The sequence below is a fragment of the Lactuca sativa genome, chromosome 7 (genome assembly GCF_002870075.4).
Source record: "Lactuca sativa cultivar Salinas chromosome 7, Lsat_Salinas_v11, whole genome shotgun sequence".
NCBI lineage: Eukaryota > Viridiplantae > Streptophyta > Magnoliopsida > Asterales > Asteraceae > Lactuca > Lactuca sativa.
Window position 1 is genome coordinate 1,582,800 of NC_056629.2, and position 18,106 is coordinate 1,600,905.

The 18,106-nt window shown below is 28.1% G+C and overlaps 2 protein-coding genes across 2 annotated transcripts; one reads left to right on the plus strand and one right to left on the minus strand.

The window, feature by feature from the left end:
• Positions 1-873: 873 nt before the first annotated feature.
• Positions 874-2,567, minus strand: LOC111894650 (protein TILLER ANGLE CONTROL 1). Its single transcript, XM_023890745.3, has 5 exons — positions 2,437-2,567; positions 2,282-2,315; positions 1,561-2,204; positions 1,371-1,480; positions 874-1,089 (listed from the first exon to the last, which is right to left on the minus strand). The coding sequence occupies exons 1-4, from the start codon at positions 2,440-2,442 to the stop codon at positions 1,385-1,387; spliced, it is 780 nt and encodes a 259-aa protein (XP_023746513.1). The 5' UTR covers positions 2,443-2,567; the 3' UTR covers positions 874-1,089; positions 1,371-1,384.
• Positions 2,568-7,088: 4,521 nt separating this feature from the next.
• On the plus strand, positions 7,089-8,021 carry LOC111894579 (uncharacterized). The gene is made up of 2 exons (XM_023890646.1): positions 7,089-7,176; positions 7,498-8,021. Exons 1-2 carry the CDS (start codon positions 7,089-7,091, stop codon positions 8,019-8,021), a joined length of 612 nt encoding a protein of 203 aa, XP_023746414.1.
• The last annotated feature ends 10,085 nt before the right edge of the window (positions 8,022-18,106 follow it).

Here is an 18,106-nt window from a genome sequence, read left to right on the forward strand (position 1 = left end):
CATTTTTTAATTTGTTATAAAAAATTTGAATTTTCTATAAATTGTAAAAGTATTTAAATCTGTTACGTTACCCACATAATCATTCCTAAAAAAATAATATACGTGGATAATCGGTGGTAAAAATCTATGTATAAACTAGAGGTAATAGAGTCCTGGAAAACTCATGGGGAACAAGTGTATGGATATTTCGTGGGTAAACCAGCTAGGTGTGGATAACGTGTGGATAACATGGTTATGGATAATATGTGGATTAAAAACCATGGTAAATCGGTGGGTAATTTCGAGGGTAATCCATGGGAAAAAAATTACCCAAGAGTGTGTTGTTTCTTGGAAAATTTGTGGGTAAAGACCATTATCCACATATATTAGCGTGGATGATGGTATATTTTTTGTAGTGAGATCTGAGTGAATGAATACCGATAGTGATTTGGGATATTTGACAAAGAGCATAGCTTGTTAACAGAAAATGATTTTAACCTTTAAATGAGATCATTTTTTGTGGACAATAGATCTCATGAACAATGGTTTTATGGTTTTCGTATAGGTTAGTTTTATTTTAACATTTTTAATCATAAAAATTAGAAAGCTACGAAGTGTTTAAAAAAACAATAAACCAAATCATTTGAGGGGTCATTAACCTGATATAAGGCTTACATGGGAGGTTAATTCTAAAACAATATCAATATTTATGTTTGTGATAGTTTGAACTCTGGACCTTTTATGTGGAATTTTAAACTTACCACTAGGTTTCAGTTGTGGGGCTAGCCATGTCTTCTTACAAAGTGTAGTAATAAAAATTTAGTAGGTGAAAGTTAACTACTCAGGTGTGACCATGACTATTGGTTAATTCTATAATTATAGGAAGCATGAAGATGCATCAAAGAAGTAAACAGGAAAAATAATAAGTCCATGACATACAACTGTTCACTCCATGGATTTAAAGAAATTAAAGACAAAGAAACAGATGAACAAGAACATGAAAGCAACATAGAACACAATCTTAACTGGAAAACCAATCATAAATTAACCAAGCAACCAAATCAATAACTTTCTGCAACACATACTGGCAAGTGCTTTCCTCCATGTCCACTGCAAACAAAAGCAAAACACAATATACTCTATGACATTTTCTTGTAAACACAAACAACCACTAGTAGATTTAAACTTATTTTAGATATTTCATTGCTGGTTCTCTGGATGTGACATATTGTGAATGCAAGTTTGATGGAGCCAAGAACCAAAAAAAAAGTGGTCACTCTTTCAGCATTGATGTTTGAGTTCTTATCTTTTAGAAAGTTAGTTATGTATTTTTCTACTAGAAGAGATTAAGATTTGGTAAAAGACCGAAATATGAACACACCAATACATACCTATTATGCGGTCTTTATGATCCAGGTAGGCGCATAGGCTTCACACATGCAACCACATTTTGATTCTCAACGTCTGGATGTATCTTCTTCTTTAAAATCTTTTTCATCATCTTTCACAACATTGGGATAAATTAGATAGATAGATAGATGGGTAGGTAGATAGACACATGTGATAGAGTTAGAGGCTCACTCTGTTTATTTTCTTAATGATGTGAGTTGTATTGTCTTTAGTAGTGAGCTTCGTATTAGAGATTAAGGCCACCCTATCATCATTTGAAGCATGCTTTTTGTTGGATTCAGTAGTATGGAAATGACCATTGACATGATCTACATTAGCCAACCATTTGTTTTTCAACAAATTCGTTTCTGAATCAGCCGAAAATAGATCGGCTAGAGTGGTTCTTTGTCCAATCTTCCTTGCCCTTTTAACATCATCAACATCTACACCTTCCAGATCCTCCACATCTTTACGATCATCAGTTTTAGAAACTTCATCACATTGTTGGTGATCATCTTTCTGATCATGAAAGAACCCATGCTTACAAGCTTTTAACACCAATGGAAATTCCATTTCGAGTTCCTGCTCTCCATTATGGTCCTCATCACCATTGTCAGCAACAAATAACTCTTTACGACTGATTTCACACAAATAAGTGTCTTCTTTGTGCTCTGAACCTTTCAATAATGCAGGATCAAATCCTAATGTTCCAATAGCAAGTATGCCTTCTTTCCAACCATCAAACACACTATCAAAGGCTACATGTTCAAGCAGTATGAGCTTGCTGTCCTTCCCATTTTGAGTAACCTCATTTGTGGCACCTTGGCCAGCTTCATCTATCAAAATATAATTATGAACAACATTTAGAAATAAATTATAGAAAAAAAACGCATAATTGAAGCAGCAATGTCACCTTTGTGATTAAACCGACGAACCCAGTTGAAGATCTGTGTAAAATATTGACAAAATCATGTTATTTAAAAGTTGACACAAATATATAAGATATTCATGACGTTTTATTTCTTTTTTTTGAAAAAATCCATGTTGTCTAACCATCAAAATATATACCTTCATTTCCTTGTTTCTCAAGTGGATGGAGTTGAGAAATAGCACACACAACTAGTTTTATGCATATGAGGGTGAACGTAAAGATTATAGTCAATGAGTATAGAAGAGAAAAATATAGACGAAAGTGAAAGGGCAGTAGGGGGGGCTAACTTTGTGGGGGGTTCATATGGCAACACGTATCACAATCCAAAGGGCCCGTCAACATAAGGTATGTTTGCCTTTTCTTTTTCTCCTTTCATAATACAAAACATTATTTGATGTTCAATTTGGATCTTAGTTGCAACTAGAACGCTTCATGCATGTTAAATCAATATCCTTGACTCTTTAATTATCCAGTTAAACTTTGTTCGAAGCTGGGTAATCATCATGCACAAAGCAAATGGATTAATAGAGTGACACTCAATGATTTCCCATCTCAAAATGTGGATTTAATGCAAATTAACTCTTGAAAAAGAAGAGTTGAATTAGATTATCAAATGAAGCACACATGTTACCTGCCATATAAACTATGGACATGCATGTTGGAGATTTATAATTGTTTTGATATATAGGATAGAATAAGAAGCGACATTATGCATGCATCAACAAACAGAAAGAGTTGTTAAGGCTGAAGAGAAAGATAGGGAAAGACCCCACTTGATCCTTGACCTTTGTGGACCATTACATGTATATACTTGTGCTGTACATTTGACTGCTAGTGCCATGTCTTTTATTATAGAAAAATGAAAGTCATGATGCAACAAAGATAAGATACGATTGACTGTATACAACCGTGGTATATCTTTAAGCTAAGTAGCATTCCCTGCAACAATTAGCCTTTAGCAACTGATATTAGCTACCTCCCAACGACTTATTAATCCAACAGTCGATAATTGAGGGGTGCAGGAGGTGCGACCTTACTAAGCCTCGAAAAAATAGGCTAGAGTATTAATCAAGTTATATATATATATACTAGGTTATAACCCGTGGATACCACGGATGAGAAAATAAAAAAAATTATAAATAAATCATAAAGTAGTTATCGACCAATGATAAGAAAAAAAAATTATTAATTTACAAATTAAAACGATGAATGAAGGATCATTTACTAATAGTAAATAAAAGATGATATAAAGAATAAAATTCTACAAATTGTTAATAAATTCCTAAAAACTTCTCTATACACAACATTGAATGTTTTATTTTTAAGTTTACAATCCTTATCTAATATTAACAATTTTAATTAATTTATACTTTGAACTCTAGAAAAAACAACATAAAATTAACCATGTGTAAAAACATGATTCTTGAGAAACAAACTAACATTCGTTAAAGAGTATCGTTAGCTCTTATTATTTGGCACTACAAAGTATAGAGCTAATAGAAATTGTCTTTTTTAAAATTTAAACGAAATCTTGCTCTTGAAATAAATTCCAGTTGACATGTTAGTAATTAATTTGGATTTGCTATTATTCAGATATAACTTTCTAATATTTCGTTTATCTCCAGCATTAGTATAATCCATAGTGTTATTTGAATTTGTAAAATAATAGTAAACAATTTATGGATATATTTTGATATAAAGTTCAAGGTTTATTTTTTTAAAATATTGATTAATTTTGAAAATAATAATAATAGATATAATATAAATAAGTAAACCATATTACATATATCAAACAAAGTAAGAAAATTACCGTATTGATTAAAATGAATAGCATGTTTATTAGATATACGTTGAGACGATGACATGGTAGACATTTTGTCTGGATACTCTATTACCCCTGGTATAAATATCTATTTTTTCTTCTCTATCTTTGTGGCATCCATGTTATTGTATGATAAATAATGACGAACAATAAAGTAAAGTTAAACATAAATTTAATAATTTCAAAGTAAGCGTTACCGATGATTGGTAGCTTCTATGATTCGAATACACATCAATTTACGAATTGAATTATAATCAAATAGCATCTACATGATAGTTCTAAATCATAATCATTGATCAATTAATAATTTACATATTTATATTGTTTGTCTATAATGATTTAAATTAACATGTAATATGTTTTGACGATACATAGAATGTTGTTTATGTCTAAATTAATAAAAAAATATTGATACTGAATAATGAAATATAAAATTCAATAGACTAAAAACATTATTGATATTCATATATAAATATAATAATGATTAATTTACAAATTCATAAATAATGATTGGTAGAGAAAAATATAGAAAATGACATTTTAAAATATGTTGAAATAAATATGACATGAATTTTAAGTTATAAAATATTATTTAACTTATATTTTTTTTCTTATCTGTTTGGAGATTATACCCATAATATTAGGTAAATATTTTTATTACCAAATGATATTGGAACGGATGAAGGAAATAAAAATCTTACTTATTTTGAGTGATTTTATACCATATATATCTATTAATTACTTTTATGAAGAATAAATCGTGGGCATAATTTGAACTAAGGACAATATGGACAATTCACATTGGACGAAAAATAAACGTAGAATTGGTCACATGGCAAACGAGTCTTTTATTAAGTTAGAAAGAAGAGATACAAAAAATCATTACGTATTAAATTGTAAATTTTAGTCTAAACGGTTATTGCAAACTAAGCCATTTCAAATAATATTTTAAATTGTTATTACAAGGTTAAATGAATAATATATAAAAAAATCTATAAAAACATGTAAATTTTAGTCTTGATTCGTTTTTCTCTAAATTTTTATCTTACTGTTTCAATAATCTGTATGACATAATTTGATTAATTCCTAAATAATTGCTTAAACTTTTAGTCATTTTATTAGGGCACTCACTTCTTGATTCATCTTCTTTATAAAACTGTTTCTACAAAAAAAAAAAAAAAAAAAAAAAAAAAAAAAAAAAAAAAAACTTATTTGTCAAATGAAAAATTTATACTACTTCCTCATGAGTAGTTCAACTGTAACTCATATGAAGTCACCAAATAGTATTTTAAAAGAAACCATCCAAAATGTTTAAAGGGACAAACTAATAATTACAGAAAATAGATTAACGTAAGTGATTTTAGAACCGGTAAACATACTAAACTTGAAAGATTTTAAAAGTTGTAAATAGAATTTAAAACTTGCATATACAATAAAAAAATCAATCTCAAAATCATACTATATGCAAGGTTTTCAAAACAGTGACTATATGTTGATATTTTATCATTTGCTTAACTTTTCAAAACTAAGAAAGTTATACTCTCAAGACACATAAGCACATCAAGAAAAGTCATAATGTGTACCAAATGGGTCAAATATCATCTTGAAATAAAAAAAACTCATGAAACATTAAACACAACTTATCGGAAGAGGCAATAGGAAACTCCAACCAATGTGATTTATCAGTAGCAAGGAGAATATCCTGTAATAACGACGAACTTTGTTCAACCCCAGTAGTAACCATAATAAAAAGGACCAACCTTTGTAACTCAATAATGGATTGTAATCGATCACAATTCATTTATCCCGAGGTATCGAAATCGAATCAGAATTCAAAATGCACAAAAAGTTAGGGATTAAATGTATTTTAATTATCTACAATTAAAAGTCTTTATTTATGGTATTAGATCATGTATATCTATATTTCAAATTTAACTGCTGATTTTTAGGGATAGGTTCGTGTAAAATAAAAGCAATTCTTGAGCGGGAAAACATTTAATAAAATGTAGGAGAGATTGCCACGTGGCAAAACATAGCTCTAAAAGGATGACAAGTGGACAAAAAAAAGAGTTTTTTATTAGGATAGAGGATATATATATATATATATATATATATATATATATATATATATATATATATATATATATATATATATATATATATATATATATATATAGGTTCAATTGAGAAAAAAAAAAGGTTGAGCATTGGGGAATCATTCTCAACCAATCATTTATCTAACATGTTCAAATTAAAAAAAAAATCGCATGTCCATTTTCATTAAGGGTATCTTTGTAAATTAGCAACTTTTTTACATAGAACTTACCTGTTCGTTGTTATCAGTTTCCAATTTGATGATATCTTTATCTCGTTTGAATCGGATATGAGGAATTCATTATCAAGATTATTTTCTTTATATAACTCGTTAGCAATTATACGTATTCATTCCATTAATCGTGAAGTTTCGCATTTGTGTTTCAGTTTTCTACTTCGTATTCAGTTTCCGCCGATTTGATCAGGTATGTATATCGTTTGAATCGGATAGATCGGAGTTCATTATCAAGATTATTGCTTTTTATAATTTGTTTGGAATTACGCTTATTATCTTCGTTTTGATGTTGTTTAATCGGAGTTCATTATCAAGATTATCAAGTTTCGAATATGTGTTGGAGTTATTTCATCGGATTTTTGCTAAGTAGTTTGAGATATTTATTTCGAATCGGAACTGATTTAATTTTTAATCGGATATATCGTTGTAGTATTTACGCTCTGTACCGAGAGAGATTGCTTAATTACATCATCTGATCATATATGATTTGAGTTTCTTTCAGATATTTTATACGTTGAGGTGAGATATATTCGTAATTAACCAGGTTTTCATCTTTACGACTTTTTTTTGTGAGATATATTCGTTATATTCGATATTAAGATTGTTTTTGTTTATTTATATAGATCATTTGGTGTATTATGTCGAATTCTAGTGTTATTGATAGTGATTTGTATTCTTCTATGAGTGAGAGTGAAGAAGAAGATGTTGATAACTCATTTTTTGAAGGTATCAGTTATTGAATTATTTTGTTGTTTTTAATTTTGTTGATTATCATTTATTTACATATTAATATGTTAATATGAATAAATTATTGTCTGATTCATATATAAATAATCGTGTGATATTTGTAATTTCGAATTTTTTTATTTTTTTCGTTTTATTCATATATGAATAAGTTATGTTTTATTTTATATATTTTGAATCCTCATGAATTTTATGTATTCAAATATGAATGTTTTTATTCATATATGAATATTTATTGTTTTATATATATGAGTTTGATGTATTCATATATGTTATTGTTTTATCCATGCATTATTATTTTAGGTGGTGAATCTTCAAGTTTAGTACATGATGCACAATATTGTGATGATGTAATTGGAGAACATATCTATAAGCCAGATGTACATGTTCAACTTATTCCATTTAAGGGTTTAATCTTGAAATCATTAAAGTTGGCTATCAAAATGTATTCCGAGTATGCTGAAAATGGTGGTTTTGATGTTAGACTGAGCACACAGTCAAGGTTTGATAACAAGATTATAAAGAAGAAACATGTTATATGTAATCGTGGTGGTAAACAAAAAAGGAAATCTTGTGACACATTAGGTACAAGTGGTGTTAGGAGGAAACGAAATTCAAATTCAAGAGCTATTGGTTGTCAAGCAAAGATTATATTTGAATCTGTGTATGGAACTCCAGATTATAAATTTTTTCAGTTTGATGAACTTCACAATCATCCACTTAAGAAGAGAAGCGATTTAAAAAAAAGCGAGACAAATGTCATATTCAGAAAAAGAGTTTATTGTGCATGCTTCCACATCAAAAATAGGTCCAACTATGGCTCATAAGTTGAGGACAAGTTTGAGAGGTGGGTATGAGTTTGTAAAGCCAAAAGTAGTTGACTATAAAAATTTAAGGAGAGATATCAACAGGGTTATTGGTTATAACGATGCCCAGATGATAGTAAACACAATGAATGACCGTCGAGCTCATTATCCAAATTACTCATTTGAGTTTAATTGTTAAGATGATGTTTTGGACTGTATGTTTTGGGCTGATAAAATGGAGAAGGCATATTATGCTGAATTTGGTGATGTTAACTCGTTTGATGCGACTTTCCGAACAAACAAGTAAGTTATTTTATCTATTTTTGTTTATAGCTTATTCATATATGAATATTTTTATATTCAATTATTAATACATCAAAAATTGACTTTAATGAACATTTTTTTATGTGTTAGGTATCGAATGGTTTTTGTTCCGTTTATTGCTATTGACTATCCTAAAAAACCTGTTACTGTTGGATCTGGGTTGCTAACCAATGAAAGCATTGAGTGTTACTTTTGGTTGCTTAAAGCATTTCTTAAAACTCATGGGAAAAAACCAACACTTGTTTTAACCGATCAAAATGCTGCAATAAAACAAGCTGTTGAGATTGTGTTTCGTAATTCAAAGCACCGATTATGTATGTGGCATATAATGAAAAAGTTGAAAAAAAAGGTATTATTTTAATATATTTCAAATACATTACTTATTAGTATATTCATTTATGAATATTCATTTATGAATATTGATTGTTATTTTACTTATTATTATTTATTCATTTATGAATATTTTTGTTTAAATACAGATATCAGATGATTTATTTACTAACACAGACTTTAGAAAAAGGTTTTCAAAGCTTGTTTGGGACATTAATATGAAACCTGATGTTTTTTTAGGTGAAGTGGGGTTTGCTTATGAAGGAATTCAATCTTGAAGACACAAGATGGTTTAAAGACATGTTTACAATACGTGATTCATGGATACCTGGATATTTTAGTGATATTCCAATGTGTGGTTTGATGAAGACTACATCGAGGTCAGAGAGTATGAATTCATTCTTTAATACATACTTAGAAAGTGGGAACTTACTTTTGAGTTTCATGATGAATTACGACACTGGCATTCAAAAGCAAATGAATACTCAACGAGATCTTGATAAGGCATCAAAGAAATCATCATATAAAATGCAAACACCTCGAGAAATAGAACTGCAAGCATCAAAGGTTTATACAAGTATATTATTTTTTGAGGTGCAAAAAGAAATATACAAAGCATGTTTTTTTTTGTACATACTCATATGTTGGTATTGAAGATGGTTGGGAAGTTTACAATGTGTAGCACAACAACAGTAAAAGTGAATTTAAAAATGAATTTAAGGTAATTTTACTAGTTTTTTTTGAAAAATGTAATAATATTCATATATGAATATGAGAATATTAATATATTGATAATATTTATATATGAATATATGAGTGTTGATATGAGTATTCTTATATGAATGTAAATGTGTAATTTTTGTTTTTGTATCAGGTTGAAATAAAAGCTAAAGAAAAAGAAATAAATTGTAGTTGAGAACATTTTAAGCGTATGAGTGTTTTATGCAGACATGCTTTTACAATAATGATGAGATGTGATGTTAAAGAAATTCTTGAAAGGTACATTTTAAAGAGATGGAGAAAGGATGTGATATCAAGAAATTATCGTTTTAGTTCCGTTCAATCCGATTCAGGTGATTGTGAGAATGTAAAGCTAGTCAATGATTCATATTATAGTTTTGAATCATGTTTGGATATTGTAAGAGATGACAAAAAGAGATTGCCTTGTTTGCTGAGAAGCAACAAATGTTGTTGAAGGAATTTGAGAGTGATTATATTTCTCCTGGATTGAAAAACAAGACAGATGGTTAAGTTGTATGCAAGCATTTGGGTGTTACTATTCCTATTCCAGAAGAGATTAATATTCATGTTCCTGAAGTTCAAAGCAATAAAGGTTCTGGAATCAAGAAAAGAATTCCAAGTGTGGGTGAAGTAGCATATGAAAATTCTAAAAAACAACATAGAATGTGTTCAAGATGTGGAAAACGAGTTCCACACAATTTACGTACTTGTCCAGAAATAGTTGGAGCTGATAAATCAGCAAAAGACAATTAGGGATTTTTTAGTTTTTTTTTTTTTTTATTAATGTTTTTTGGTTTTATTCATTATGAATATATGCAGATAAAAACAATAAACAATAATATTCTTGTATGAATAATACACATTTATAATGATATGGTAAATTGATATGTTGATATTTGTTTTTATATTTCTATAAAATAAGTTATATTGATGTTGTAAATTATTTATAAATGAATACAAATATGTGAAAAGTTGTTATACTAATAAATAAGTATATTCATATCTGAACTTTTTTATGTTAATATATGAACTTTGTTATACTAACATATTAATTTCAACTTATTCATAAATGAATATATCATATTCATATTCATTTATGAATAAATAAAAATAAAGTTTGAAAATATTTGAATATAAAAAAATGACATAAATAAGTAAACTTGTTTCTACTGATAAGTTAGTTATATTCATATGTGAAATTTGTTATATTAATATATGAACTTTGTTATGCTGACATATTACTCCTAATGTAATCATAAATGAATATATCATATTCGTATTCTTTTATGAATAAACATAAATAAACTTTGAAAATTTGTAAATATAAAAAACTGACATAAATAAGCGAAGTTGTTTCTATTACATAATCATTCAACACAAGATAATAAAAGCTGTTCATAAGCATTTCACAAAATATTAAAACGATGTTCAATAACATTTAACAAACCATTTAAAAGTTGTTTCACAGAATCATCTTACAGTACTTCAAATCCATTCATCTTCAACGTAAACTATTCTATAGCATCACACTTCAACATTCTTTCATCTTCACAAGCAATCATCAATATTCTTTTAACATTTTTTGAATTGTTTGCATAGCCTTGTATGCATGATCAGTACGCACTTTGAATTCAACTTTTTGATATTTTTAAGCAAGATCCAACACCTTAGCCTTCAACATGTTAATTTCAGAAGTTAGCATTATGTGTGCATATCTTTGCCTGGGCTTCTCTAAAGTAGTTTGCTGAAGTGCACTTTCTTTATGAAGACCTGATTTCCACTTTGAGAGTGGTTGTCCCATATAGGTCTCCATATGTCTCATTGCAAAGACCCCACAATCAACTTTGTTTTTAACTATTCTCCATGAAATTTCATGTCGTTGGGGTTTGATACTTTCTTTTGAGATTGCATTTTCTCTTGGATGGTTTTTTTCAAAGTATCTCACAAATTTTTTTGATCATTAAATAAAATAAAAGTTAGATATTTAATAAATTGGTTCTTTTGTGTTGTTGTGAATTGGGTACATACCAAAGGTTTCAATATTACTCTGTATTTTCCTTCATAATCCCCATCAACTGCATTATTGTCTAGACTTTCAATTGACAGTTTCTTTAAGTTCAAGACAATCACAAAAATGTGAGCACTTCTAACAGCTGGAAAGAATACCTGTTTTTATGTATATAATGGTAAGTATTTTGTTGATAAAATATATATAAAAGAACAACTTTAATTAACATACCATGTCAATATCTTTTATGTTCAAGATTTTTTTGTACCCATTGGTACTCTCATGAAAGTTCTCCTTGAATTTTTCATACTTTTTTTCATCAGACAGTGTTGAAGTTAGATAAGCAGTCTGTAACGACTATAATCATATGTGAATTGTAGTTGAATATATAATTATGTTAAAGAATACATCATATTTGTATAATCATATGTGAATTTCAGTTGTAAAAAAATATAATATTCATAAATGAATACATCATATTGGTGTATTCATTTATGAATAAGGAAAGAATTAAGTTTAGAATGTAAACTTACAGAAAGTCCAACTTTCAAGAAGAGTCTGTATGGTGAATTTCCAAAATCTCTTTCCAGTTCTTGGTGGTTAAGTAAATCAGACCAAGTGTCTAAAACGTCTCCAAAAATATATGTGTTTGCATATAGACTTTCCATAATTGCTCTTTCTATTATCGGACCATATTTTGTCTGGATAACCACATCTCTGCAAATATATAATCAAAATGTCATAGATTATTATCTATATAATAATCATATATGAATGTATAAAAAATAAAGTTACTTACGATGTATTGCCTTGTAAGTTGAACAACCATTCACAGACAATACTCTCCTGATGTGTCAGTTTGGGTTTTGTGTCTGTTATTCTGCATTTGAAATGTGATTTGAAAGCATCAGCAAGCTTCTTCTCTGTTGGTTGATCCAAATCATGCTTTGATGGTCCTACTTCAGTAGGAATTGATACAGATATTGGATTTGGATTAAGAACATTTTTCTTAGCTAATATGATAACAACCTTCTAAAGGTCGTCTTTGATTTGTTTCATTGTAAGTGGTTTTTTGGTGAAGATTCATTAGATTTTTTACTTGAAGTTTGATCTGAATCATGACTGAGACCTAGACTAAAGCTTGGATGAGTATCTGCATGCCAGGAGATTTATCATATAAATAGTTGTAAGCTGATTATAGTATTTAAGTTTATATTTTGAAATGTTTATCCAAATTATTACCTCCTTTATTTTCTTTTGTCTTGTCAACTTTTTCTCCTTTCTTGTTTTCATTTGTTGACTTTTTCTTTCCTGAAAGATAAAGAACTGTGATTAAGTAATTCATATGTGAATAAGTAATGTATTCATTTATGAATAAGTAATGCATATCAGTATTTATGAATAAGAAATATTAAATTTTTTTTATATTGCGTTATTTATTTGTGAATAATAAAACTTATTATATTAATTTATTAAGTTGATTCAACTATTTACCTTTATATTCTGCATTTCCTTTCTTAGTTTCTGTATGTTTTTCTTCACCTCCATCTTTCGTGTTCTTAGCTTCTGTTCCTCGTACATTTATATCTTCAGAGTTTTCCTTGTTGAAACATATACATCATATATGAATATTTTTTATTTTTTATTCATTTATATAGTGTATTATTCACTTATGAATAAACAATGTTATTAAAAAAATCAATATAAATATTGTGATGTATTTTAAATCATTCATTTACCTGTATCATCTCCCTTTGTTTTTTCAACTTTTGTTCCTTGTTCATGTACACCTTCTGATTTTTCCTTTTTTGCAAGAGTATTAGTTTTACCTGTACTCATTGGTGACCCTGGTCAAAATTTAACAAACAAAATTGTTATTGTGTATTGATATTTATATATATTTTTTAAAATAAAAGTAAGACAAAATTTACCTATATCAATATTATCGAAAATAGTTTTCATTTCAGGGTGATTCCAGATTTCATCTTCTTGACTATTTAAACTTGAAATTCCAATTCCAAGGACATTGTCCACAATGTTGTCAACAACTTTATCCAACAAATTTTCATTTTCAGTTTGTTGAATAGTCTCTTCATGATTATTTGTTTCCTCAGCATGATCATTTTTTTCCTCTTCATCATTTTGATTTTCATTCCTCTTTCCATCTTTCTTTTTTACTCCAATTTCACCTTCTTTTTGATTCTTATCTGCATCATTCTTTATTCCTTCATTATCTGCTTCATTTGAATCAAACAAATAATCTACTTCTGGTTGACTTGCACCATTATCACTGTCTTCTTCACCATTTCCCTCTTTATCTTCATTTTCTGTTTGATCATTTGTTTTTGACCCATTATTTGTGTCAAGATGATTCCTTCAACTCCAGTTTCATTAATTGGAAAATTAAAAAGTGTTTTGCTTTCAGTTTTTTCTTCAACAATCATATTTGACATCTTTTCTTTGAAAATTCTAAAACTTTCCTTTTCATGGAAATTTGTCATCGTATCATTAAGCTTTGAATTCAGCTTTTCCTTCATCCTCTCAAAACTATTAATCATTTTTGATATTTTTTATTCATATGCCTATGTAAACAAAAAAAGAAGTATATGATTAGAATTTGATATAATAATTTAATGTAATCATATATTATTAACATGTTCAAACTAATTACCTCAATAGAATGATCTTCGTCTTTATCGTAATCATTGTCTTTGAGATCTGAATCTCCTTCATCTTGTTCATCAACAAATTCTTCATTTATTTCTCCAAGTCCAAATTTACCTTTTTCTTGTTCAAATGCCTCTCCATATCTAATCTTCTCTGAACTCCAATAACAAATTGTTGGACGTTTACGTGTTACTGTCAAAGCTTCTGAGTGGATGTGATCAGCATAGAACAGCTGCGCATGAATGATAACTAATTGATATTCATTTATGAAGAAGTAATATTATTTTTTACTTATTCATATATGAATAAGTAATGTAAAGCATTATTTGTTAACAAATATATTTTTCTTATTCATATATGAATATTTGCTATTAGTTTATGAATAATCAATATTATTAAAAATTGAGTATAAACATTAAAAGAATTTACCACCAAGAAAGCTGAACGTCCAACAAAGAAGCTGGTATCTGAGTATGGTATGTATGAGTTTTTTGTTTTGACAAGACAATCCAAAACATAGCTGCACCAGTCTATGTTCCTGATATATGTTCTTCTTGAAATATAGCTCAAGGGAAACAGGTTGCATCTTCCCATTGATGTTGACTCGCAAAACGTGTTGACAAAAAGAACTAAGAAGTTCAATTTGAAATTGAAATCAGCTTGTGTGGTAGAAACAAAAACATTTTTGATTGCACTCAGACGGATGATTGAATCTTTTTTAAATTGTTGCTTCCATTCATCATAACTTGTATCATCCTTAGACCATTGATCCAGTTGTGTAAGTTTGGTTCCACCAATTGGTATGCCCAACATGTCATGAACAGACTCTGCTGTTACTTTCAGTTCCTTTCCTTTAATATCTATCACCATTCTCTCATAATCAGATTTTTGAAGAACATAAAATCCCAGCTTTAGTAATATATCTATGATTTTCATTTTTAACAAAGCTCCAAAACCCATAGATCTTACAGATTCTTTTTGTTCTTTGCTCATCCCAAGGATTATAGATAGTAATGCCTCTGGTGAACATCTGTTTTTCATTGAGTAAAATTCTTTTACCATTGGTTTTTTTTTTTTGTCTTTTTTATTGGTGACTCTTTCTTTTTGCCTTCTTCGATGGATGACTACTTTCAAAATCAAAATCAGAATCTTATAGTTGTTGTTTTTCAGGAGTTTTCCTTTTTGATGGACTTTTTCTGCTTTGATGCTTTATTTTCTTTGGTACTTTTGTTTCTTTTTTATCTGGTAAATGAAAACATATAATATTTGAATAAGTTATTGATATATGAATATGATATATGCTCGTTTATTTATTTATTACAAAAATATATACAATTTTATTCATATATACAATTTTATTCATATATGAATAAATAATATATACAATTTTATTCATATATGAATATATTAGATATGATAGGAATTTTGTACCTTTCACATTTTTCCTCTTTTGCATTGATCTTGTTTCTCTGATTGTTGGTGAATCTTTATCGGAAATGTTAGTGTTCTTACCTTCATTGAATAGTAAGTAGAAGGTAAATGAGTTTGATATTCACAAATGAATATTTGAATAAAACATATGTATTCATATTTTTTATTCACATATGAATATGTTTTGTTACATTCATATGTGAAAAGAACATATATAAGTCATTCTTGCTGTATTCTCATTTGAATAATGTATGTATGGCAGCAAGCTATTTTCTATTCATATGTGAATATAACATACATATTCACGAATGGATATTTGAATAAAACATATGTATTAATATTTTTTTATTCACTTATGAATATGTTTTGTTACATTCATATGTGAATAGAACATATATAAGTCATTCTTGTTATATTCACATTTGAATAATGTATGTATGGCAGCAAGATATCTTCTATTCATATGTGAATATAACATACATATTCGAGAATGAATATTTGAATAAAACATACGTATTCATATTTTTTTATTCACATATGAATATGTTTTGTTATATTTATATGTGAATAGAACATATATATGTCATTCTTGTTGTATTCACATTTGAATAATGTATGTATGACATCAAGCTATCTTCTATTCATATGTGAATATAGCATACATATTCACGAATGAATATTTGAATAAAACATATGTATTCATATTTTTTATTCACATATGAATATGTTTTGTTACATTCATATGTGAATAGAACATATATAAGTCATTATTGTTGTATTCACATTTGAATAATGTATGTATGGCAGCAAGCTATTTTTTATTCATATGTGAATATAACATACATATTCACGAATGGATATTTGAATAAAAAATATGTATTCATATTTTTTATTCACATATGAATATGTTTTGTTATATTCATATGTGAATAGAACATATATAAGTCATTCTTGTTGTATGCACATTTGAATAATGTATGTATGGCAGCAAGCTATATTCTATTCATATGTGAATATAACATACATATTCACGAATGAATATTAGTTTTTCTTGTGTTCAAAATAAACAAAACATACTTTATTTACCTTTTTGATTTGTTCTTGGTTTTCGTTTATATGTATTCTTCACTATTGATGTTGTTTCTGTAAGGGTAAGTAGTTAATATTAGGAAAACATAAGCGAAATGTGAAGTAACCTTTGTATTTTGACAGAATAGTTTTGAATAAAGATGAAAAATGAAGAGATGATGTAAAATCATTTATATATCAAATAATAATTGATGATTCGTACAAAAATTTCAAGTAAATAAAGTAATAACGAAGGAGGGTTACGAGAATGAACGAGTATCATAAATTTCAAGTAAAATTGAAGTAAACAACATTTTTTGAAGAATGAACAGTGTAAAAACAATGTTTTTAGTTCTAAATCAACTAATAATTTTCGAACTTTACGAGAAATTTCAAGTAATCAAGTGATAATTTTAGAAATGATTCGAAATCGTTAAAAACTCGAGAAAAAACGTCGATGATTACCTTTCATTGTCAAGAGTGAGGAAATGGTCTCGTTCATGTTTTCATCGGAAGACATTTTTCTTCGTTTATGTTATTTGATGCTTCTGCAAATGTTTTTCTTCTTGTCGATTATTCTTCAAGTGGTTTTCGTGTTATGGTGTATCGAAGAGGGAAATGATGTTTTTCTATCGAGATTTGACGTGATATGAAATTACTTAAGTGCCCTGACAGTTTAATATTTTTTGATTATTTAAAAATTTGTCACCGCTCGTTAATGTATTTGGATTATTTACAAGTTTGCCAACGTGTGTTTTTTAAGCTCATTAAATGATTGGCTGAGAATGGTTCCCCAATTCTCAACATTTTTTCTCAATTGAACCCTCGTATATATATATATATATATATATATATATATATATATATATATATATATATATATATATATATATATATATATATATGAGTTTATTCAAAATTTTACATATATATAAGTTGAGTACGTATCTCAATTGAACATATAAATTGACTAGCTCAAATTTATGTTTTTCATTCATGTTAGGGTTTTAGCCATTACTTTAAGCACATTTTTCACAATCAACCCCTCTTTACAACGATTTCTTTATTAGTTTCTAGAAGTTACATAATTAACCCCAAAACTTTTATAAATTTCCATATATCCCTTTTTAATTTATTTACTTTTGTTTTTCATCGTAAAAACTCACTCTCTTAAATTTAGTTTTTATTGATAATACTGCCCTATAATTATTGAAAGAAAGAAATTATATGGTTCTCGATAAAAAAACATAAAGGCTACAAAGTAGAAATGGGAGAATAAATATTAGCTAAGACTAAACCCTACGGGCTAAATCCTAAATGGACCATAAACATGTGAGCTAACAACATATAGGCTAACATCCACCCTCAAACTCACAATGCCATAAAAAATAAGCATTGAGAGTTTGTCACACAAGAAACGAAACGAGATGCCGATAGAGCCTTCGTTAAAATATCCGCAAGCTGGAAGGTTGATGGAACAAATGGAAGTGATATGGTTCCGAGCTATAAGTGATGATAGGTGAAGTGACAATAAATG

Excerpts from the sequence above, each read along its gene's own strand:
- LOC111894579 (XM_023890646.1), top strand. The coding sequence starts at position 7,089 with ATGTCGAATTCTAGTGTTATTGATAGTGATTTGTATTCTTCTATGAGT. Across the intron at positions 7,177-7,497 it reads TGATAACTCATTTTTTGAAG|GTGGTGAATCTTCAAGTTTA; the intron begins GTATCAGTTATT and ends TTATTATTTTAG.
- LOC111894650 (XM_023890745.3), bottom strand. Across the intron at positions 2,205-2,281 it reads TCGTCGGTTTAATCACAAAG|ATGAAGCTGGCCAAGGTGCC; the intron begins GTGACATTGCTG and ends ATATTTTGATAG. Across the intron at positions 1,481-1,560 it reads TCATTAAGAAAATAAACAGA|ATGATGAAAAAGATTTTAAA; the intron begins GTGAGCCTCTAA and ends ATGTTGTGAAAG.